The following is a 24,919-nucleotide window of genomic DNA, read 5'->3' on the forward strand; positions in this document are numbered from 1 at the left end:
TGCTGTTGGTTCATTGATTGTGCAGGGCGGCTTAAATGAAGTCCCTGGATCATTAGCCTTCAAATATAGTGATTTTATATTTGATTTTGAATAGCCTAGTAGAAGGGCATTTTTTTATATTTTCATAATTAAAAGGTTGACATGATCTTTAGCTACAGAATGTCTCACCACCGTGTGTTTCATCTCCTCTGTCTCCTTCATTCCTTTCTTGAGCTTGTAGAGAGAGGGGTGGTCGACAGTTTGATAAAATACGTTTTGTTGTGAAAACGTTACTTTCGATTTTTTTCACTTGGTTTCCAAATTAAGCACGGGATAGCTGCAGGAACAGGGTTGGAGAGAAAATAGCTTTCAGAGTTTGGGTGGAATATCACCTGTCGCGCAGGAAAGGCTACATGCTCCTCAAACATTGGTTGATGAGTGGAGTGAAATAAGTGTTCTTATCAACCCAGACATTTCTATATGCAAACCGTTGTGAAAGCAGAGTTTTGATGGTTGCCACTAAAAAGAAGAGGATCCCTGCCTTCTACTGCTACTATATTTATTTCTCAGCTGCTAATATTAAGCACTGTGCCACTATAAAACCAGAGTAGGCTACTCCCCATGATTGAAAAACAAACCAAGGGAAAGCGGCCTCCATTTGCTCTTTGAGTGCATACAGATGACATGTATTTTTTCCCCTGCCCCTGTTCCTGCCCATTTGATAATGGGCCCTTCTAAATCGAAACTAATTTGAGATATTAGTCAAGATTAAACTGAGAATAGCCTGATGGGTGAAAATATGAACACTTGATGAGAGAACAACATGTGCAGCCTGAGGCAAGGAACAGAGCACAAGCTTTTTTTGCAACTTTTTCAAATAATCAATAGCCTATAGTCGCATCATGCAAACCATATACGTTTTAATTTCTAAGACATTGTAACGTTTGTATTATTCACAACTAAAGTTGCCAAATAACTATAAATCTAGCTCATAAGACCTGTTACAAATTCTAACTTTTATGTTCGACATAGCCACTTCATATGCACACTCACTCTGGAATCATTTTAATCACATAATATAAAATAATGCCACAGGATTTCTAAGCATATATTGTCTACTAAATGAGCTAACCTATGGCATGGTGCATAGCCAGATAACATACTGAAATACATTTTCTTCAAATCATGTTTCTTTAGACCTGCCTAAAATAAATAATTTATTGTGATGGTGTATATTAAATGGGTTTATTACACTTTTTAAAAAGGTTTCCTCAGCGGTTTGTATGCGTGGAGGCCTGGATATGCTAAATGTGATTACGTTAATTAATGGTCGATTTTATTTAACCTTTATTTAACTAGGCAAGTCTGAACAAATTCTTATTTACAATGATGGCCTACCGTGAGTCCGGCAGTCATTTGCATGACAATTATCCAGTGGATAAATTTCATGACCGCCACAGCCATAGGTGAGCTCACCTGTCATGTGATAAATTGTAAATAGTAATTGCTGTTAGCTAATTCATATTATGGTTTCTGTCAGCCGAAAGTTAGCTAAATATGACTGCTTGTGTTAGCTCACTCTTTCCTCAGTTAGTGCTAGGACTGATGTAGCCTATATTTTCCCATTTGGATGAGAATTGTGTTATGCTTTTGCTACTTCTGTGAATGTCTGAACATTGCATCTGAAAATAAACTGCTCACAATGGGGACATAAAGTTGTAAAGACTGTGTTTGTACAAAATGTTTCTGTGAAAAAACAGTGGCCAGCTCAAATGCTGACTGTTGCGTGAATCATAACTAATGTCATACTTTCCAGGTCCATACCCAAACAATTCGAACTACTAATTTTAAAAAAAACTCTCTCCAGAAATAAGTCTCTCACTGTTGCCACCTGCTACCGACCCCCCTCAGCTCCCAGCTGTGCCCTGGACACCATTTGTAAATTGAGCGCCCCCCATCTAGCTTCAGAGTTTGTTCTGTTAGGTGACCTAAACTGGGATATGCTTAACAACCCGGCAGTCCTACAATCTAAGCTAGATGCCCTCACTCTCACACAAATCATCAAGGAACCCACCAGGTACAACCCTAAATCTGTAAACAAGGGCACCCTCATAGACGTCATTCTGACCAACTGGCCCTCCAAATACACCTTCGCTGTCTTCAACCAGGATCTCAGCAATCACTGCCTCATTGCCTGTATCCGCTACGGATCCGCAGTCAAACGACCACCCCTCATCACTGTCAAACACTCCCTAAAACACTTCTGTGAGCAGGCCTTTCTAATCGACCTGGCCCGGGTATCCTGGAAGGATATTGACCTCATCCTGTGAGTTGAGGATGCCTGGTCATTCTTTAAAAGTAACTTCCTCACCATTTTAGATAAGCATGCTCCATTCAAAAAATGCAGAACTAAGAACAGATATAGCCCTTGATTCACTCCAGACCTGACTGCCCTCGACCAGCACAAAAACATCCTGTGGCGGACTGCAATAGCATCGAATAGTCCCTGTGATATGCAACTGTTCAGGGAAGTCAGGAACCAATACACGCAGTCAGTCAGGAAAGCAAAGGCCAGCTTCTTCAGGCAGAAATTTGCATCCTGTAGCTCTAACTCCAAAAAGTTCTGGGACACTGTGAAGTCCATGGAGAACAAGAGCACCTCCTCCCAGCTGCCCACTGCACTGAGGCTAGGTAACACGGTCACCACCGATAAATCCATGAATTTTTTAGTTTTTGTTGAATTTGACCCCTTTTTCTCCCCAATTTCATGGTATCCAATTGTTGTAGTAGCTACTATCTTGTCTCATCGCTACAACTCCCGTACGGGCTCGGGAGAGACGAAGGTTGCAAGTCATGCGTCCTCCGATACACAACCCAACCAGCCGTACTGCTTCTTAACACAGCGCGCATCCAACCCGGAAGCCAGCCGCACCAATGTGTCGGCGGGTACACCGTGCACCTGGCAACCTTGGTTAGCGCGCACTGCGCCCGGCCCGCCACAGGAGTCGCTGGTGCGCGATGAGACAAGGACATCCCTACCGACCAAATGACTCAAATGACTTGCCAGGTTACATAAATAAAAAAATTATTATTTAGCATAGCTCTGTTCTGCCCTGCCCCCTTGTGGAGCTCAAAAGTTACTGTTTCTTACTGTTATAACTCAAATTTGTGATTTTGTCAATGCAATAAACTGTATTTTTTATAGCAGTGTTTATGTTACTTCTTTGTGATATTGTTTTATTGCTATATCCTATTTACTAATAATTCCTCTTTATTCTGTACTTTCAGAAACCACAAACAGTATTTGCCAATATCATAATTGGAACTGAGGCTGGACATCTTTGGAGCTGAAGATTGAGGCCAGTTTTTGTATGCTATAGCGGACACTCCTTAACAGTTTTACTGGATGAAAACACAGCAAGAAAACACACAGGCCAATATGTAATAGATGTCTATTTTATTGCAGTATTGGTGGCGGTTGGTTGAAAAACAACAGCAAAAACTTGTTTTACTAGGGGGTGGGGGGCGGAATATGCATAACCCATGGCAGGTCACCTGCCAGGTCAATCAGTCAGTAATTGCTGTAGATGTGCTCAATGGGGCTTGAGCATATGATACTCTCCAAAGCATGGTGAAATACATAGAGGTGTAACACAAGCTAAACACATGTATTTTGTCAACTTCCTCTGCTTCCTTCTCCTGGTGCCAGACAGGCAGACTTTGCAGTGCCTCCGTGTGCGACTACCTTAAGCAGCAGTTTGAGGGACTTTGCAGGAGAAATACCGTTAGTGAGGTGTAGGGGATTGTCTGCAGCAGGACGACCCCAAGTGGATGGGCACTGAGGGGTGTGGTGCTCCTCCAGCAGCTCTCAGGTTTTCTCTGTACTTTTGGTCGGTAATTACTTTACCTATGAGGGAGTGGGGAGGATGATGGAAGGGAGAGGATGATGAGGCAGTGGGTAGGTGGGTGAGATATTGTCACTATAATTGCATAATTATGTGTATGTGAACTGTACATCCAAATAAAACCTTGTTCATTAATCATCTCACCTGTTAGTTGGCAGTGAACTATGTGGCCATTGGGCAGCAGTGTCGATCAGATGGAAAAATATCTTCTTATACCACTTGGTTGTTTTCTGAGTGCATTCCACAAAGCTGTTTATCATGTCTGCCTTATCTACTGCCCCGATTTTGAGGTTATAGTCAAGCACACAGTCTGGTTTGATGTTTCTCTCTCCTGTCAGGTGGTCCACCTTCCCTGTGGCCGACATGGTTACTGTATGGACGTCTCGTTTGTCATGCCACTTTACTGCCATCTGTTGACCGTTCTCCTTGAACTCCACCTCCTCTCTCCGCATCTTCCTGCATCCGAATGCCGGCATCCCCTTCCTGGTCGACCTGACTGTGCCACAGGCCCCTGTGCTGTTGGAGAGCAGATGCTGGAAGAGTGTGGGACTGCTGTACCAATTGTCCACATACAAAGTGTGTCCCTTGCCGAGATGAGGAGCGACGGACCCGGACACCCCAAGCCTCTCATATGGTTGGATGTCAGTGGTGGACCCTGTGTAAATTATAATGTCTTACACAAATCCTGTTTTCACGTCGTACATGACAAAGAACTTGACCCCAAACCTGTGCCTTTTGGAGGGAATATATTGACGTAACGCCAGCCTACCTTTCCATAACATCAGCGACTCATCAATGCATAGGTCCTTGTATGGCACAAAGACCCAACCAAATGCTGATATCAGGCTGGTATGAACATTTCTTATTTTGTATAACGGGTCATTTAGGTTGGCAGTAGCATTGTTGACGAAATGCAGGCATGCAGCAGAACTAGGAAGAGGTCTTGGGAAAAAAGGGAATTGTAAACATAGGATCTGTGCTCCAGTATTCTCTTCGGGAGTTCTTCTTTACTATTCCCATGAGAAAGACTGTCACCAGGAAGGTATACATTTCACAAATTATGGTTGTCACCCATTTAGCGAGTTTCCCCATCACTCCTGGCTCTCTTTTCTCCTGTAGCTCCAAGGCATAGCGATTGGTCTCTGCTATGTCTCCCACCAGCTCCTCTGTCAGAAACAACTTGAAGCACTCTGCCTCAGATGAAAATGCCAAGGGGCTTTGCACTCCAGACTGGGACTCAACAAAGCCAAACAACAGGGCCAGGAGGGGTGAAATGGTTGGCGGCCTTCCAGCTACCACAGAACTCCTGAATTTCCGCGTTTGTGGGTTGTCTCCTTTTGAAAGACATTGCTAATGCTACAGCTTAGCTCACTAGCTACATACATAAACAACACTGAATGGCTCAGAGTGGGAGTGAGAGGTTACGTGATTGACTGCCGGCACGCGCCATTTGTATCAATAAATCACCATCAGAAAATGTTTTGTTTGGTAATTATTCGTGTATTTGCTGTTTTATTCACGTTTTCAAGTACTGTGACAATACATGCATTCCAATTCTTACATTAGATTGTAATGAACACATTATGTGTGTAAAATATCTTTCTGAAGTTTGTACTGATTATGATGAGCAAAGCTAATTCCAGCCTTGTGTGGACACATGTTTGTTGACATACAATGCATTTTAGGGTTCACATCGTCTGTCGGACTAAAGATATTATAACAAAACGAGGTGAGTAAGGGTTCACTCATTTTTCGAGAACCTCCGGAAGTAAATGGTGGGATGTGAAGATGGTAGACGACACACCCCCTTCAACATGCATACTATAAAGAGACCAAACTCATCTTGTCTTCTCTTATTATCTTTGGTTTCTGTGAAAAACAAAGTAGGATTACTTTCACTCAATTACTTCGATAAATGTTGAGCTCACCCATGGTGTGATTAATTATAACTAGTAATTGCTATTAGCTAATTCATATTGTAAGTTTCTGTCAGCTGAGAGTAATACAAATATGACCGCTTGTGTTATGTCAATCTTTCCTCAGTTGGCGCTAGGACAAATGTAGCCTACATTTTTCCGGTTTGGATGATTGTGTTATGCTATAGATAATTCTGTGAATATCTGAACATTGCATCCAAAAATAAACTGCTCGCATTCTGGACATAACTTTGTAAGGACTGTGTTTGTGTAAATAGTTTCTGAAAAAAGTGTGGCCAGCTCAAGTGCTGATTGTTGTGTCATTTGAAAATGGAAGTTCTAAATAAGCTTCTAAATAAGTGTTCTAATCACACCGGTTTGATTATATGCTACAGGGACCACACTACTGTAGAATGATCACAGAAATGTTTTGGTATGTGTGAAAAAGTTAAATAGGCTACACGCCTACGCACTGGAAGGTTCTGTATTTATTTTCTTAGTCAACCTTGTGTTCTGTTTCGTTGTGTTCTTGAATGTTCCCTGTTTCTTTGTGTTCTTGAACATAGCCCTGTCTTTCATTTTTGTTCATTGTTTTCACCTGCGTTAGTTACTCACCTGGTCTCATCAGCTCCTTATTTAGTTCAGTTCATTCTGTTTGTTCGTTTTGACTCTACAAAGCCTTTTCCTAGCTCGTTTGTGAGAAGAATTTATAGCCTTCAGTCCTAGTTCTGATTCACCTGCCTGTTTGCCTTCCTGTGTATGACCATTGCCTGCCTGTGACCACAATTCCTGCCTTCTGGAAGGGGAAATAAACACCTGCTGCGCTCTGCGCATGAATCTAAACCTTTTTCTCCCTGAGTATTCATTACACGCACATTTCCACAATGACAGAGAAGGAGAAATTCACTTTTTGTGTGTTAAAAACAACTGTTCAGATCACCACTGCCACATTGCTTCTTTTCTTTATCCTATTATTTCAATTTCCCTTCCCTCTCCTTTTCTCTCCTCTCCGTACCCCTCCCAGTTATTTTTTTCCCTTTTCCACTCATTTGCTTTCTTTTCCTTTCTTAAATAAACTTTTTATCTCATCATAGGAGAACAGAGTGAAGTGTCACAGTGTGAGGCCTTTGCTTTGACAGCATGCCAAATGCATATGCAACCATTTAGCCTCCTTGGATTCTTCCACAAAATGTCAAAATAGAAGAGAGAGAGATAATAGTGTGGAATGGGCTTTAGGAAATGGGCCATGGTTTTATTTTTCAGAGTCATGGAAGGTGGAATAAAGCTAAGGCCAGCCAAGCATTGGAAAGCAGTTTGATACGGGTGACTGTGTGTGTTAATACAAATATGTGTGTGTGTGTTGCGTGTGTGCATACTGTATGTGTGTGTGTGTAAGAGTGCATATTCACTACCGTTAAAAAGATTGAGGTCACTTAGAAATGTCTTATTTTTGAAAGAAAAACATTTTTTTGTCCATTAAATTAACATCAATTTGATCAGAATTACAGTGTAGACATTGTTAATGTTGTAAATCACTATTGTCGCTGGAAACTGCAGATTTTTTATGGAATATGTACATTTATCAGCAACCATCACTCCTGTTACAATGGCACATTGTGGCTAATTGGCTAATTCAAATGTATAATTTAAAAGGATAATTGATCATTAGAAAACACTTTTGAAATTATGTTAGCACAGCTGAAAACTGTTGTTATCATTAAAGAAGCAATAAAACTGGCCTTCTTTGAGTTGAGTATCTGGAGCATCAGCATTTGTGGGTTCGATTATAGGCTCAAAATGGCCAGAAATAAAGCACTTTCTTCTGAAACTCATCGGTCTATTCTTGTTCTGAGAAATGAAGGCTATTCCATGTGAGAAATTGCTGAGAAACGGAATATCTTGTACACCGCTGTGTACTACTCCCTTCACAGAACAGTGCAAACTGGCCCTAACCAGAATAGAAAGAGGGGTGGGAGGCCCTGGTGCACAACTGAGTGCTTGGTTTCTGGCCATTTTGAGCCTGTAATCGAACCCACAAATGCTGATGCTACAGATACTCAACTAGTCCAAAGAAGGCCAGTTTTATAGCTTCTTTAATTAGAACAATATCTACATGTACACCTATGTAGATATTCCATTAAAAAAAACAGTGATTTACAACATTAATCATGCCACCACTGTATTTCTGATCAATTTGATGTTATTTTAATGGACAAAACAATGTGCTTTTCTTTCAAAAACAAGGACATTTCTAAGTGACCCCAAACTTGTGAACGGTAGTGTATGTGCACACACACATCTGTGTATGCACTCCAGCCTGTGTGTGCATGCACTCCAGCCTGTGTGTGCTTGCCTGAGTCAGGGTCACAGTGTGAGACAGAGGAGGATGGATGGTGTGATTACTGGGGTGTGGAGGATTGTCCTATTCCTCCCCTCGTTCCCCTGCCTTTGGCCTTCAAAGGGCCTGCTGGAGAGTCCCTGACCTTCTCTCCACACACACACTTTCATCTGCTTTAGTATAACTACACATCGCTGGCAGCCTCCCAATGAGACAGAGACACACCTGTATGGACATGTTAGATTTGGTTACATCAAATCCCACAGATCAATGTGTGTGTGTGTGTGTGTGTGTGGGGGGGGGGGGGGGGTGTATGTGTGAGAGAGAGAGAGAGAGAGATAGAGAGTGTGTCTATGTGTGAGAGAGAGAGATTGTGTGTGAGAGAGGGGGAGAGAGACTGTGTGTGAGAGAGAGAGAGAGAGGGAGAGGCGGAAAAGGAGAGACTAGGTTAATATGAATGTGTTTGTTTGTGGATGAGTATGTACATTTGTATGAATAGTGTATCTGCAAGCATGTCTATTAGTATGTAGGATCTGAGACATAGTGAATGGCCGTGTCCGAATAGTTGTACTAGCATTCTAAATAGTAGGTATTTTGGGTATGCAAATGTTATAGTATGTGACAGGAAATTGACTATGCTTTAAATGCCAGGATGTCATAATTTTGGCTTCCAGTAAAATTCACACTATTGAGGAAGAGAAGTGTCTCTACCTAAATGAACAAATGGCGTGATTCAACACAATTGTGCATAAGATGACACCTTCGCAATATGGATGAGCCTATTATATTGATATTTGCTTGTATTTTATATTTGCTTATACAAAATTAAAAAAAATAAAAAAAATTCTCCCTGATTTCGTGATATCCAATTGCTATCCAACTACAATCTTGTCTCATCGATGCAACGCCCCAACGGGCTCGGGAGAGGCTAAGGTCGAGTCATGCGTCCTCCAAAACATGACCTGCCAAACCACACTTCTTAACACCCACCCGAAACAATGTGTTGGAGGAAACACCGCTCAACTGACGACCGGGGTCAGCCTGCAGGCTACCGGCCCGCCATAAGGAGTCGCTAGAGTGCAATGAGCCATATAAAGCCCCCCAGGCCAAACCATCCCCTGGGCCAATTGTGCACCGCCCTATGGGACTCCTGGTCACGCCCGGTTGTGACGCAGCCTGGGATCAAACTCGGGTCTGTAGTGACACCTTAAGCACTGCAATGTAGCGCCACTCGGGAGGCTAAATAGTGCATTCTGATTAGTGTTTAGTACGATTAGTTCACAGTGTGTAGTTTAAGTAAGTAATAGGCAAGCCAGATTTTGGACACGGCCTTAGTCCATACTAGTCTCTCCACAGAATAATATACAGTATTTACCCCCATAGTTTCACTGCCAAAAACACTTCAAAGCAGACATAAACAAAGGGGGTGTACCTATTATTTTTAGGCATTGAGTGTGTGTGTGTGTGCATGTCAGCATGAGGACAGAAAAATAGAGCATAAGCCTTGTGCGCACACACAGTCAAAGTAATGCGATTGACACTGCTATTTGCTATTACCTTAAGTGGAGGTATGCAACATTATCTACTACCATTAAACTAGAACAAAAACTACTTGTGGTCCGGTGATTGTGTTTTACGAGAGTGCTTTAGAGTAGAAGTGGCCATCTTGACTCGGTGGTAATTGTGTGGTTGAAAATGCTTGGACCAAATTGGCCTTGTTCAGGAGCACTGGCAGTCTGTAAATACTGTGGTTCTTAGCCATGGCCATGGACTCTACAAGGTGTGGAAAGCGTTCCACAGGGATACTGGCCCATGTTGACTCCAATGCTTTCCACAGTGGCTGGAGGTCCTTTGGGTGGTGGACCATTCTTGATACACACGGGAAACTGATGAGCATGAAAAACCCAGCAGCGTTGCAGTTCTTGACACTTACATTTTTTGTCTTGCCCATTCGCCTTCTGAATGGCACAACATACACAATCCATGTCTCAATTGTCTTTAACCTGTCTCCTCCCCTTCATCAACACTGATTGAAATGGATTTAACAAGTGGTATTAATCCAAGCTTTCACTTGGAATCACCTGGTCAGTCTATGTCATGGAAAGAGCAGGTGTTCTTAATGTTTTGTACACTCAGTGCATGTAATGTATTGCCATAAAACATATGCAAATAAAGCTAGCTGAACAGTTCATGGATGGTTCTAAGAACAACCCTTAAAATATAAAAAGGTTCTTGGAAGAACCCTTCATAGAAGGTTCTAGGTAGAACCTTCTGCAAAGGGTTCTACCTAGCACCAAAAAAGGTTCCCCAATTGGGACTAATTGAAAAACCTTATGGTTCTACTAAGCACCTTTTTTTTTCTAAGAATGTATGGTTGTATTTAATGGAAATCCTGACATCCAGCTACTCACTGTCTTGTACTTGACAATGTACTCCACAATGGGCATGCCCCCGTCGTCTTGCTTGACAAGGCCCAGCCGGTAGGTCTTTCCCATCCCTCTCTGGCCATGCACTGCCGGAGGGCTGGGCTCACGTATGGGTAAAGTCTGGAAGGACTCCGTGTGACTGAACTCCCCCTGGCCCTTCCCATTGACTGCAGCCACTCGCACTTCGTAGGTGGTGTTGGGCTCTAGGCCTGTCAGCAGTACTATCGCTGTAGGAGGAGAACCAGGGAGAGTGTTAGTTAGCACATTATCATGTTGTTAGCTTGTTCACAGACAGACAGTCAGACAGACAGACAGAGTTAGAGCGAGAGAGATAGAGACATACAGACAGACAGAGAGACAGACATACAGACAGAGAGAAGAGAAAAGACAGACAGACAGAATAAGAGATAGATTCAGAGAAAAATAGAGAAATACAAAGAAATGTAGAAAGTCAGAGGGATACAGACAGACACAGATTTTTGTGGAGTGACAGCGAAATGGAGGATAGCTGCGAGACTGAAACCTCTCACGCTGTGTGTGTATGTATGTGAGAGACGCCTACCACCTCCCACTCCTCTCTGTTGAATCCCACTAATCCACCCCAGCTCCTCTTTGTTCCACCTGGTAAACAAGCTGGCTTAACACGCTAACAGTATAGGTTAACAGTGCCACAAACACCACTATCAGTCAATGGGAGGGGCGGGGTCGCCAGCTACTCTAAAGCTAATCGCTAACAGAGCTACTAACACCACTATGTGTCAAAGGGGGGACCGCAGCATATGGTAAAACTAATGCTAGTGCCACAAATCCCCTGTTCCTATCAGGTCCACTCTCTTGTCAATACAGGGGGTGGGACGTACCATAGTGGAGTGACACAGGGGGATCTGTGTACCTAGCTGTGTTGGGTGATTATTCCACTGCAGCTGGAGCTAGCCAGCATTCTTCCTCCCTGCCACCTTCCATTCATGGCCAGAGAGATAGTATAGAAGGTAAAGCTGTAAGGGCTCAATGCCAATATGTGGGAGCGCTGTTTGTGTGGAAACAGTATGAAAACAGTAGTACTCCATTGTTGATTCTCTGGGATCAGTAGATAGTAAAGCTTCAGCATCAATGTTCGGAGTAGGACAGCATGTCTTTGGAACTCTTAAACTCTACTGAAATACTATGTGACAACTTCACAGTGTGCAGTGAAATGATACGCATCTGTCAATAACATCTTGAACATTTTAAAATGTAATGATATTGAATATCAGCCTAAAATATTGGCCATCGGCTCCTCAAAAAAACGGTATCGACATCGACCCTACAAAATCCATATTGGTCGTTCTCTAACAAAGCCATTAGATCATACAACCACTCCTAAAATACCAATATATTAATCAGTAGAGCTTAATAACATTTTCTCAGCAGTCAGCTCAAAATCATAGATTTCTATGTAAATTCTACAATAAAGTAATTTACATAGTTCATCATGCGGAAATTACAAAAGGACATTCATGCCGAGTTAGGTATCCAAGATGGAGTAGCAGTGCAGACGTGGTTTGTCATCCTCTCGTGTACTTTTTATTGTTAGTCTTTTTTTGTATATATTTCAATTCATTTTCAATCTCTTTAACATCTTTTTAAATTAAATATACCTTCCGGTAGCCTGCCTCACCCAATGCGACACGGATCCGCTATTTTTTAGACGTTATAGCCAAGAACCTCCATCAGAAGCTAGCCAGCTAATTAGCTACTAGCTATTTAGCCATTGTTAGCCACTGCTAGCGGCCTTTCCTTCTGTACAGACACCAGCCGTTTTTTTTTGCCTGGATAATACTTGCCAGCATCGAACTGTTTTCTCCACTACAACGCCGGATTCCTGCCGTAAACCCTGGACAATTACTCCTGATCATCACAGCTAGCTAGCTGCCACCGAGTGACCCAGCCCCGAAGCTAGCCCTGAGCCAGGCCCACCTACCGGCCAACTCTGTGATCACAGACGCAGGCGCATCTCCTGGCTAGCAAACTAAATTACTACAACTACAATTACCTCTTTCGCCATCTGGTCTGGACCCTTTGTCGACACGGCGCCCAGCCATGCCACCACGACTGGTTAGCCAACTTAACTCCATCCGCTGTGCCCTCAATCGGCCTTCGCCGAATGTCGGAGCAGACGCATCTACGTACCCTGGCCTGCTAAATTTAAACGCTGTGTCTCCCGTGTGCTAGCGTAGTAACGACTACCCCGCGGCTTCCCTGTTCCATCTATTGCTGTTCACTGGACGTTATGATCACTTGGCTACATAGCTGATGCCTGCTGGACTGTTCATTAATCACGGTACTCCATTTTGTTTATCTGTCGGCCCCAACTCAGGCCCTGTGTGTAGTTAACCGACCCTCTCTGCCCATTCATCGCCATTTTACCTGTTGCAGTTGTCTTAGCGGAATAGCTGTTGTCTTACCCGTTGTTGACTTAGCTAGCTCTCCCAATCAACACCTGTGATTGCTTTATGCCTCGCTTTATGTCTCTCTCAAATGTCAATATGCCTTGCACACTGTTGTTTAGGATAGTTATTATTGTCTTAGTTTACTGCGGAGCCCCTAGTCCCACTCAACATGCCTCAAATACCTCCTTTGTCCCACCTACCACACACATGATAACCTCACCCAGCATAACTAGCCCATCCAGAGATGCAACCTCTCTTATCATCACTCAGTGCCTGGATTTACCTCCACTGTACACGCACCCCACCATACCCTGTCTGTACTTTATGCCCTGAATCTATTCTACCATGCCCAGAAATCTGCTCCTTTTATTCTCTGTCCCCAACGCACTAGACAACCAGTTTTGGCCTATTTATTGCCTTGCCTCCTCACGCCATTTGCACACACTGTATATAGACTTTATTTTTTTCTATTGTGTTATTGACTAAGCTTGTTTATTCCATGTGTAACTCTGTGTTGTTGTTTGAGTCACACTGCTTTGCTTTATCTTGGCCAGGTTGCAGTTGTAAATGAGAACATGTTCTCAACTAGCTTACCTGGTGAAATAAAAAAATTAAATAGGGATTCGCTGAACATGGGTGAAGGTTGTTGTTTTGCAACTTGCGCTGCTGTAAAAGTGCGCTAAGGATAATGGCTGCTTTGCAATTGAATAATGGGGGATCTAAATGCAAAATGAGCTAATTGCTAACATTTTGGCTCTACCAGGGGTTTGACGAGACCTTTAGTGAGCGCCAGTGGCATTCAGATGAACAAATTATGACAACTCAGAGCTTATATTAAATTATACACAGAGCTGTTTTATAGTGTAAAGTGCATCACTACTATTAAGTCCCTGAAGTGGCTCCAAATAATATTTGCAACTGGTAATTAGTTGATTTGGCTATCTCCGTTAACGTGCTCACCTCGAGACAAGGGAGGTGGTGGAACACAAGAACTAACACCATTTAAGAATTCATACAATATACTTCACAACCTTGATTTCTTACTCACTGTACATCTCTCTCTCCCAAATCTCTCTCTTTCTCTCTAAAATCTTATCTTTTTTTTTTTTTTCTCTCCATCTTCTTCATATTTTCTCTTTCATTCTATCCTCTTTAACTCTGTCGGTCTTTCTTTCTGTTCACATTGCCTGTATATGTCACTTTGTTCTCTCTCTATTCCTCAATGCTTCCATGCTTCTCAGCATTCTCGGCGTTCCATCTCACTATTGTAATAGACTCCAAAATGAGGGATATTAGCGATAAGCCCTTCAGGTTTGTCAGACCTGCTTATCGTCTGAGAATTCGTCCTCTGAGGTGATCTTTTTTTGAAGTCCTCCACATTACTCACACCCACTCCCCTGAGTGCCTCTAAAATCAATTTTGAGTCGTGGAGCCAGAGTGGAAAGGGAAAGACAGTTGCTTTTCAGACCTGCTGGTTAGCTGCCCCCCCTCTCTCTCTCCCTCCCTTTCACAGGCTTTATGACCAGAGCGTAGGAGGCCTCCTGATCTTGTGGAGGCTTGCCGCAGAGAGACGGTTCGCAGCGCAAATCAAGTAGCGACGGCTTCCTGTTCACGCTCGTTTGTCTGGTTCACTGGTTCGACATGTTTGTGTGAGGACGGGGACTAATGTGTGGAAACAAAGGTTCATCAAGGATGAGGGGTCTTAGTCTGGCTTAGGTGAGCAGGACAATGCAGTGAAAGACCTAACTTTACAGCAGCTTTTTGTAAAGCATGTACAGTGGGGCAAAAAGTATGTAGTCAGCCACCAATTGTGCAAGTTCTACCGCTTAAAAAGATGAGAGAGGTCTGTAATTTTCATCATAGGTACACTTCAACTATGACAGACAAAATGAGAGAAAAAAAATCCAGAAAAACACATTGTAGGATTTTTTATGAATTTATTTGCAAATTATGGTGGAAAATAAGTAATTGGTCAATAACAAAAGTTTATCTCAATACTTTGTTATATACCCTTTGTTGGCAATGACAGAGGTCAAACGTTTTCTGTAAGTTTTCACACACTGTTGCTGGTATTTTGGCCCATTCCTCCATGCAGATATCCTCTAGAGCAGTTATGTTTTGGGGCTGTTGCTGGGCAACACAGACTTTCAACTCCCTCCAAAGATTTTCTATGGGGTTGAGATCTGGAGACTGGCTAGGCCACTCCAGGACCTTGAAATACTTCTTACGAAGCCACTCCTTCGTTGCCCGGGCGGTGTGTTTGGGATCATTGTCATGCTGAAAGACCCAGCCACGTTTCATCTTCAATGCCCTTGCTGATGGAAGGAGGTTTTCACTGAAAATCTCACAATACATGGCCCCATTCATTCTTTCCTTTACACGGATCAGTCGTCCTGGTCCCTTTGCAGAAAAACAACCCCAAAGCATGATGTTTCCACCCCCATGCTTCACAGTAGGTATGGTGTTCTTTGGATGCAACTCAGCATTCTTTGTCCTCCAAACGCAACGAGTTGAGTTTTTACCAAAAAGTTATATTTTGGTTTCATCTGACCATATGACATCATCCAAATGCTCTCTAGCAAACTTCAGACGGGCCTGGACATATACTGGCTTAAGCAGGGGGACACGTCTGGCACTGCAGGATTTGAGTCCCTGGCGGCGTAGTTTGTTACTGATGGTAGGCTTTGTTACTTTGGTCCCAGCTCTCTGCAGGTCATTCACTAGGTCCCCCCGTGTGGTTCTGGGATTTTTGCTCACCGTTCTTGTGATCGTTTTGACCCCACGGGGTGAGATCTTGCGTGGAGCCCCAGATCGAGGAAGATTATCAGTGGTCTTGTATGTCTTCCATTTCCTAATAATTGCTCCCAGAGTTGATTTCTTCAAACCAAGCTGCTTACCTATTGCAGATTCAGTCTTCCCAGCCTGGTGCAGGTCTACAATGTTGTTTCTGGTGTCCTTTGATAGCTCTTTGGTCTTGGCCATAGTGGAGTTTGGAGTGTGACTGTTTGAGGTTGTGGACAGGTGTCTTTTATACTGATAACAAGTTCAAACAGGTGCCATTAATACAGGTAACGAGTGGAGGACAGAGGAGCCTCTTAAAGAAGAAGTTACAGGTCTGTGAGAGCCAGAAATCATGCTTGTTTGTAGGTGACCAAATACTTATTTTCCACCATAATTTGCAAATAAATTCATTAAAAATCCTACAATGTGATTTTCTGGATTTTATTTTTCATTTTGTCTGTCATAGTTGAAGTGTACCTATGATGAAAATTACAGGCCTCTCTCATCTTTTTAAGTGGGAGAACTTGCACAATTGGTGGCTGACTAAATACTTTTTTGCCCCACTGTAAATGTGAGAAAACATGAGATATGTCGCTATAATGGAGATGGTCATCTAGAATTGCCGTACCATTGTTGATGATGATTGTACATTTTTATGACGATAATGACGATGATGATGATGATGAAAATGATGTCCATTTTGATGTAGATGATGATGATGGCAATGAAAATAACAATGATGATGACATAATGACAGCGACAATGATCAGAATAGGGATAATGAAGATCAAAACAGAGGAAATAGGGGAACATGCTCACTCTGGACGCCATGTGACTTGACGTCTCTCCAGTCCTGCGAGCCCACTTCTTTGTAGTTGACCAGGTAGTGGCCAATGGGTACACCGCCATGGGAGTCGGGTTTCATGAATGTCACCGTGGCGATGCGCTGTGACACGGCCGACAAGCGCACCGAGTACGGGTTCGAGGGCACGTCTACAAAAAAGCAGAGAAACAAGTGTCACACTCATAACCATCCCCCACCGAAACAACACACATCCAAACATCAGTTCCGCTAACCCTTCAGAAACATTACATTGATGTCTCTATTTGTTTGGAAACAAAATATCGTTGGTGTGTCGTTATTGGCAAATCAAAACTCTCACAAGTGATACAAAGATGTCGCTATGGCAACTCAGCCTTATTGGGTTTTACAACGCAGAATGCTTTGTGTTAACCCACATACAGTGTTCAGGCGTAAAAAAAAGCCAAGGCCATTATATTTATCAGCGGTTGACTCAATCCCGTTATCACACAAACACTTCCCTTTTATCTGGTGGAGCCACAGGGCTTTGAGCAAATCAAAAGAAACCGTTGCTGTCCTACAGAGCCTCTCTTTTATAAGACCAGGAATACATTAAGTAGAGAGAGGCCTTTCAGCATGGTTGTGGGGCTACACACAATCGGGCACACACATGCACACATGTACAAACACCAGCATAAGCACACACACGTACACACTGATATGCAGCCTGCACGCACACTAGTATAAATGCACACACACACACACACACACACACACACACACAGACACACACACACACACACACACACACACGGCCATGTGCGCACACACACACACACTCAAAGGGAAGCATCAACCATATGGATAAAAGCAAAGATTGAGCTATGAATGTGTATGTACGAAGCCTGATTCAACAATTGATTCTGAGAACCCAGCACATACCTTCTAAATAAGTCATACACGTTGCAAAAGTTGCATAGTTACAATGTGTATCTAACGTCAAGTTATTATTTACACATAAACTGTATTTCTTTCCATTTCTGTTGCTATATGACACAAAGTTAGAGTGGGAAGGGAGACAAATCAAACTATCTTTGCTAACACTGTGGGTATAGGCAGTTCAAGCCATCAGAGTCAATCCTTAACAGTCTTATAATACTGCATTTTTAACTTGGCACAACCCCATGGTATCTTGAGTAATACATCAAAGACCATATTCACGATGCATCTCAAAGTAGGAGTACTGATCTGATTTAACCTTTTAAGTCATAATGAATAACAGGGTGGACCTGATCCTACAGTAGTTCAGTACTCTTACTCTGAAAGGCTTTGTGAATTCAGGCCCAAAACTTCTTAACATCAGGGATAATGCATGACTTTTCAACTATGATCTGCCATTTACTTGCATCAGTAACATTCATAATATCATTCAAGTTACATAAGGAGTTGCATAAGCGGGTTAGTGCTGCGACACGGTTTCCATAGGAATGAACTGATCATGAATCAAGTGTTAGCATTTAGCGGGGTAGTTGGCTCACAGTCTTCTATCTAGAGTTGTTACACTAGACTTTCCTCTCTCTTTAATGATCAGACTTTGAAGCCGAATCCAACTGATGGGCGGGAGAGTGTGTATGAAGGACCCATTGTTTCACTTCATGGATCCCCAAACCGCTGTTTTAGTCTTTTGGTTTTTTAATCACAATGTGGCGACACTCCATTCATTGCGATAAAGGGAAAGAGATCTGAATCTTAATTGAGCGAAGACTTGTTCACTTTCCTTTAGTGATTGTGTCTGTGTGTGACAGAGAGAGAGTTTGTAAAGGTGTCTCTGTGTGTTTGAAATGTGTATTCCGACATGTGTGTGTGCATGTATGCGAAAAATGCATACCTATATGGGTGTGTGTGTGGAAGAAAATCTCTTAAAACTACATCGTAAGTCCATTTTCTCAGAATTCTACTTCTAAGAGGCCCTGCGTTTGAAGTAATTGAATCTGGACTAAAGTGAATTGGACTGTTTTATTTTATATTAGCCTGCTCTATGCACCATAAATTAGGGGGTACTTTAGTAAATAGAGGGAACTACGTTAAATCAGCGAGCACTATTTGAGATTAGGTTAGGCTAAATAGAGGTTGGGGGGTGGTTGTGGGGGGGTTAGTGGATTTACTGCCATGGAAATGGCAAATAAGTAGGTTATCAACAACAAAACAGAGCGAGAGGGGTGCAAAACAGTTGGAAGACACTATCTGGGCAAGCATAAATGCACACACGTACACACAGCAATGCACGTACACACTGATATGCAGCATACACACAAACACACGAGTATAAATGCGCGCGCACACACACACACACACACACACACACACACACACACACACAAAGGGAAGTTTGAGCTATGAACGTCTGTGCACAAAATCAGATTCAACAATTGATTCTCAAACCTTCCAAATAAGTCGTCCAAGTCGCTAAAGTTGAATAGTTAGAATGTGTATTATCTCAACATAAACCGTACTTAGGCGGTACTTTAGTAAATAGGGGGAGCTACAGTATGTTAAATCAGTGAGAACCATATGAGATTAGGTTAGGCTAAATAGAGGTTGGGGGGTGGTTATGGGATTTACTGCCATGGTAACAGCAAAAAAGGAGGTCATCAACAACAAGAGAGAGAGAGAGAGAGAGGGGTGCAAAACAGTTGGAAGATACTATATGAAGTGGCACTTTGTTGCTTTGGTCAGCACTAGATATTTCATTGAATGATTGGGGCGATATTTGGTCAATCATGCCACATGGATGATACACAGTTGGAACGATTTGATTGATGAATGAACTTTGATATGTTGAGGTGCATGGTTTACCCGATTCCATATGTATGATATCAAAAAAGTCCAATGTGCTATAATGAGGGAGGATTGGTTACTTTATGGAGGTCAGCACTTACCTGCCTGGGCCAAGATGAACTCCTGGTATTTCACTCCGATGTTGTTCCGGGCCGTGCAGTTGTAGCGTCCGAAATCCCTGTCGGACACTGGGGTGACCTAGGGACAAACATTTGAGTGAGCACAGAGACCAGAGCTAAGTCAATACAATGACACTGGCATTACACTGAGTGAAGACTTCGGGTCACACTAGTTTAGCCATTATAAAGAATTGTTTCTTTCATTCAACCCTTATTTTACCAGATAAGTTGGCAGTGACCTAGGGAAGAGATGCAGAGGAGAGGAAAGGAGTTGAATAGACCACTTGGAAGCTGGGGATGATTTTTATTTCTGAAGTTAGATTGTTGCTTCCTATACCCACCTCTAGCAGGGACTTGCCATCGGTCGTGTGGATGCGTGTGTTGGCAGTGCCCTCGGCTGAGATGGTGAGGCGTTCTCTCCTCCACAGCATGGTGGCGGGCGGGTTGGACTTGACGTCACAGCTGATGTTTACCGGGTTGCCCTCCCACGAGTAAAAGATGGTTTGGTTGGTCTGGAACTTGGGCATGTCTATCCAAGGCACAACATGATTGGTCGGTTAGCTTCCAAGTCATGCTTAACCAGGCAAATAAGAAACAGCCAGAAAATCTGAGATGAAAAATCCAAAAGATGGGTTGTTGGGTGAGTGAAAAGGGTGTCTCATGAATGTCTCAAAAAACTTTTGCTAAAGTTAAAAGGAAGCTTAAACTTAATTGAGACAAATCATGCTGGACGAGAGATTTCCATTACGATACTCTTTCCGTGTGTGTGTCGTTGTGTGTGTGTGTGTGTGTGTGTGTGTGTATGAATCTGGGGTGACGAGCTGGATGGGCTCTAATGAACAATCCCCCCACTGCATTGGGGGGCCGCTTGCCATCACTGCTCGACGCTGCATTCATCCAGTAGTCAGTAGAGTGGAATTATGGTCTGTTTTATGCTTGCCGCTTTGTCACAAAGGAGGATGTGCCTCTACCTCCTCTCGTCCCGCCACAGACTAAATAAATGAGCTAATTAGCTCTGCGGTGACAGTTGCCTTAGCTCCCGCCGCAACTACGCTCAGTCACACACCTCTTGGGCCCATTTTGTCCATCTACTTTCTGACTGTCATGTGTTGAGGGAGGGCTTGATGGGTGACTGCTCTGAGGGTGTAGCACTGCCAAGGGTGGCGTGGGAAAAGTGAGGGCAGTGTTGTCATGCATGCTCACCTCAAAGGGTGCCACTTATAGCAAGTTTGTTAGAAAAGACAGACACCTGGGTCTATATAGTTGCTTATTGCAATTGCATCTCTACTTGAGGTGCAGTTATTACATGTGTGTTTCATGCCATTAGCCTTTCACGCGAGTTCCAAATATCTCAAATGGTCGCTCCAACGTGAGTTTTTTATGTGTGTGATGTCAGAATCCACTCACTGTTCCAAAATGTGGTTGTTATGCAACAAGACAGTTAACCTACGCTGCCCTCAAACCAAGGCATGCTGCCTGCTAATTATCTATAGGCTGTTTCAACTTGTCAACTTTTTAGTATTTTCTAACAAGTTTTATTTTCTAACAACAGATTGAATGGAGGTGTACTACGCCTCATCATTACTTCACATAAGAAGTAGCCCATGTCACTGTTGGTGACAATTTATGTTTGAGACTGAGCCGGACAAACCCAAGCACTTCCCCAGTTTTTCCCCAGATCAAGTATGAAGACATTGCACATCTCTAGGCAGAACAGGTCTTGCACAAACTTTTCCCACCTGGCACAGTTTCTGGCTGGCGCCCGCATTGCCTTCATTGCTGTTCATTCACAGCTAATAACTTTGGACGTGTGCGTTCCTATCAAAGTAAGTTCCTTATTTTCTGTATATTGTGTTGTCGTTCCTGCTGTAGCATATAATATGTATGTAATGTAATGTATTTACTGTTTTATTCACGTTTTGAAGTACTAGTGACAAATCATGCATTTACAACTCTTGCATAGATTTAATGGACACATATTATGTGTACTGATTATGATGAGCTAATGCTAAGCTATTTGCCAGCTATGTGTGCCGCCATGTTTGTTGATATCATACAATGCATTCTGGTTGTCACGTAAGCGTCTGTCAGACCAAAGATGTTGTAAAAAAAAATGAAGTGAGGGCATAGTTCACTCGACTGACTTATGGTGTTTTCAAGATAACTGGGAACTGGGAAAAATACGAGATCAAATCAGGACATTAGTGATTTTCAGGTCAGAAAGTTGGAGCTTTATAAAGAGGCCCAATTTCCCAAGCTGGACGACTGTTCAAAACTAGTTTTCCCAAGTCGGAGATTTCTGAGTTCCCAGTTGTTTTGAATGCGGCATCAGATTGTAACTACGGTAACTCATGGTTGCCAGCTCAGACCCCCTTTCAAGGGGTTTTGTTTTTATTTAGCGTATAAACTTCTCCTGTGTTTGCTCCCCATTTATTGATAAATCCCCCATTATAGTAGTATTTCCTGCATCATATCTCCACACAATACCTCCCCCATTTCTACAGCCCATGGACTTGAAAACCCCTCTAAAATAGTTTCATCCCTGTCTAGTTTCGCGCTACGGCTAGGCTAGGCAGTAGGCTTGTATTTGGGGTGATCATCTGTGTCCTTTGTGATTTGTTAAAAACGGTAAACAACTTGTCAAGTCATGTGCTTCTATTTTTTTCAGGCAATGGGCGCAGCCTTCTTTGACTATGTTTGTTTGGGTCTTATAATGAATGGCATTCTGGGATTACGGACTTTTCGCTTGTCAAACAAACAAACATGGCTACCATCATAAAGTATTTAGCTGCTGTTAGCTTAGCTGACACACAGCTATTTTCTAAACAGTATTACATTTCTCCCTTGTGCTCACCAGAGATGTGGTACATTGTAAACAAATCTAACTTTTAGGTCGCTAACTTATGTTTTGTTTTTTGTTAGCGTAACCTGTTATTTAGACTAGTTTATGGAATGAGTTTGGCTGTCGATGTGTTTCGTGTGATGTTTGGATGATGAAGATCGCATTCATCTTTTACAATAAAAAGTGAAATTGAGAAATAAAGTTGAAGACATCAGTACAAAACATTTTTTAGATGCTTTCAGACAAATGTTTAGACACGTTTGTTGCATCAGATGTTCTGTTGCTACTGTTTACAATCACATATTTGCAATGGTACACTGCAGGGGCCACTCAACAATGATCACAAATATGTGATTGTATGCATCAAAGGTTTAAAGCACCATTGGATTGAATTGAACTGTGTTCTGGAATATTACAAGTCAGCAGATTTGTGTGTGTGGTTTTGATGCTTTGCTTGTGCAAACAAGTTGTATTGGTTTTAGATGTAATAATGAAGAAGCTTTTTTAAATTAAATTCCATTGTCCTCCAATAGAGAATCTTATCTCTACTTCAGTTTGAGCCTCTATTCATGCACCTTGGTTAAAAAGCGAGGTAGCGGCTGTGCACCATTCCCTTTGTTTGTATACTGTGCAGATGTGCAAACTTGTGTGTATACTGTATCTGTGTAGGCATGTGTGTTTTTGTTCTCAAACTGTACTTACACTCGATATCGAGGAACATGCTCTTTTGGTGGCCCCCGATCCTGCTGAGGGCCTCACAGTCAAAACGGCCTAAGTCAGTTAGCTTCACCCCACTGATGGTCAACATGGACTTGCCATGGCGGCCCCGCACGTCCACACGCCCATCCTGGCTCTGTGCAGGCACACATGCATGCGCACACGCACAAACACAGAAACACACACACACACACACACATGGATCGTGAATGTATTGCATACTGTACATCTCATGTGAATAATTTGCTTTATCCACTTCATCCACACACATACACTTTTTTCTGTTGACTTTTTACTCCATAACAAACTCACACACCTTCAAAACTGTTAAACCCCCCTGACACTCAGTCAAACCAAGTATCTGATGTAAAGTCAGTTTTACGCCTCAGGCTAGGATTAATGTGATTGACTATCAATTGATTTGCAATAATTAGATAGAGAACTGTGAAGACAGATGGTCTCAATTTGATGCCAAGGGTCAATTAGATTGGGAGCAGCAATCATTCCTTGTAATCATCAGTGATACTTAACAAAGACAAACTGGCTCAGCGTGATCACTTAGAAAGGAGATATTTTGGGTTCTTCGAATACTTTGAGAGTTTGATCAAGCCTGTCTGGTGTGCAAGATGGGCGGGCTTTGCACTTTTGGGACTAGTCCATTGGTGATTTTAATATTTGAAAGAAAACAAATACTATTTGAACTCAGCTGTGCTAGCTGTGTTGACTCCGTAAGCAGATAGTAACTGCAATTGATTAATCAAGTCCTAGGGTTAGAAACCAGCAGGACTGGGCCCAGTATTCGTAACCCCTGGAGTTCCCATGCCAATTTGGCCCATAGATATCTCTCCACCCTCTGGGACCCATCTCTGTGTCATTTTCCTCCCTTCTCCTTTAGTTTTGAGCCTTGGTGTCTCCTGAGAGCTCGCCCCTGCAGTGTGCAGATGTGGCAGACTCACACTGATTCCGACGCCCACTCTATAGATCTCCCTAAACAATCAATGCATATCCAGCTCCAGCTGTTAATGCCGATTATAAAATGCCTCAGTCGTATTAGCCCTGACTGTGAGGTCTCTTGCAGTCATTTCAGCTCACACAGTCTCTCGCTACTGCCAGGTTAAAGAGGCCTCCCTTTAAGGAGTGGTAAAGGGTATAATACAGTTGGTTTGATCTCGCGTGAATCGTCACTTGTGTAGATTAAAGTGGGTTTGATCCTATTTTACCTTGAATGTAATTATTTTTAATATAATTGTGGTTGGCTATGAAAGTGGTGCATTCAGTAGGATGGTCACAGTGTGCTACTGCACATATACAGCAGGTGCCCTCCACAGTCCATTTGAACAATTCAGGAGTGGAACTGGACATTGCATTTGGAGTGAATAGAAACACTGTCAAATAAACAGCAAATCTGCCAGAGGAAGAGAATGCTGACTCTGGGCTTTATGCATTCTCTATCTCTCTTGCTCTCTCTCCTAGATGTGGGTTATTTATTCCCAGGTTCCACTGGCTGAGGAAGGGATGCTCTCTCTAGGGAGAAGGAGGGATGTGATGGGGGGAGAAAAGGGAGGAGGGAGAGAGAGAGAGAGGGAGGGAGGGAGGGACTGAGACACTAGCCTGTTTGATATGCAGTGCAGAGGAGCTGACATGGACAGGAGGCACTGCAGGAGCACACACTCAGACACAGACAGACAGAAGGAGGGAGAAAGAGAGAGAGAATGAGACATCAAGCCCACATAGCAAGAGGAAAAGGGGAGAGATCGGTAGAGAGAGAGAGGTAAAGGTAGGTGGAAGATGAAAGATGGCGAGCAGAGCAGATCAGTGGAAGCCCTC

At 42.8% G+C, this 24,919-nt stretch overlaps 1 protein-coding gene across 3 annotated transcripts in view; it reads right to left on the minus strand.

Annotated features, from left to right (window-relative positions):
- The window catches only part of LOC112266605 (neural cell adhesion molecule 2), a 411,111-nt gene that overhangs the window by 46,702 nt on the left and 339,490 nt on the right, over window positions 1-24,919 (minus strand). For all 3 annotated transcript variants that reach the window (XM_024444231.2, XM_024444230.2, XM_024444229.2), the window contains exons 9-13: window positions 23,078-23,228; window positions 19,875-20,062; window positions 19,516-19,612; window positions 16,594-16,767; window positions 10,550-10,791 (exon numbers count right to left, since the gene is read on the minus strand). In XM_024444231.2, coding sequence (XP_024299999.1) covers window positions 10,550-10,791; window positions 16,594-16,767; window positions 19,516-19,612; window positions 19,875-20,062; window positions 23,078-23,228 — 852 coding nt within the window. The remainder of the gene's footprint in view (window positions 1-10,549; window positions 10,792-16,593; window positions 16,768-19,515; window positions 19,613-19,874; window positions 20,063-23,077; window positions 23,229-24,919) is intronic.

Source organism: Oncorhynchus tshawytscha, linkage group LG14 (assembly GCF_018296145.1).
Source record: "Oncorhynchus tshawytscha isolate Ot180627B linkage group LG14, Otsh_v2.0, whole genome shotgun sequence".
NCBI lineage: Eukaryota > Metazoa > Chordata > Actinopteri > Salmoniformes > Salmonidae > Oncorhynchus > Oncorhynchus tshawytscha.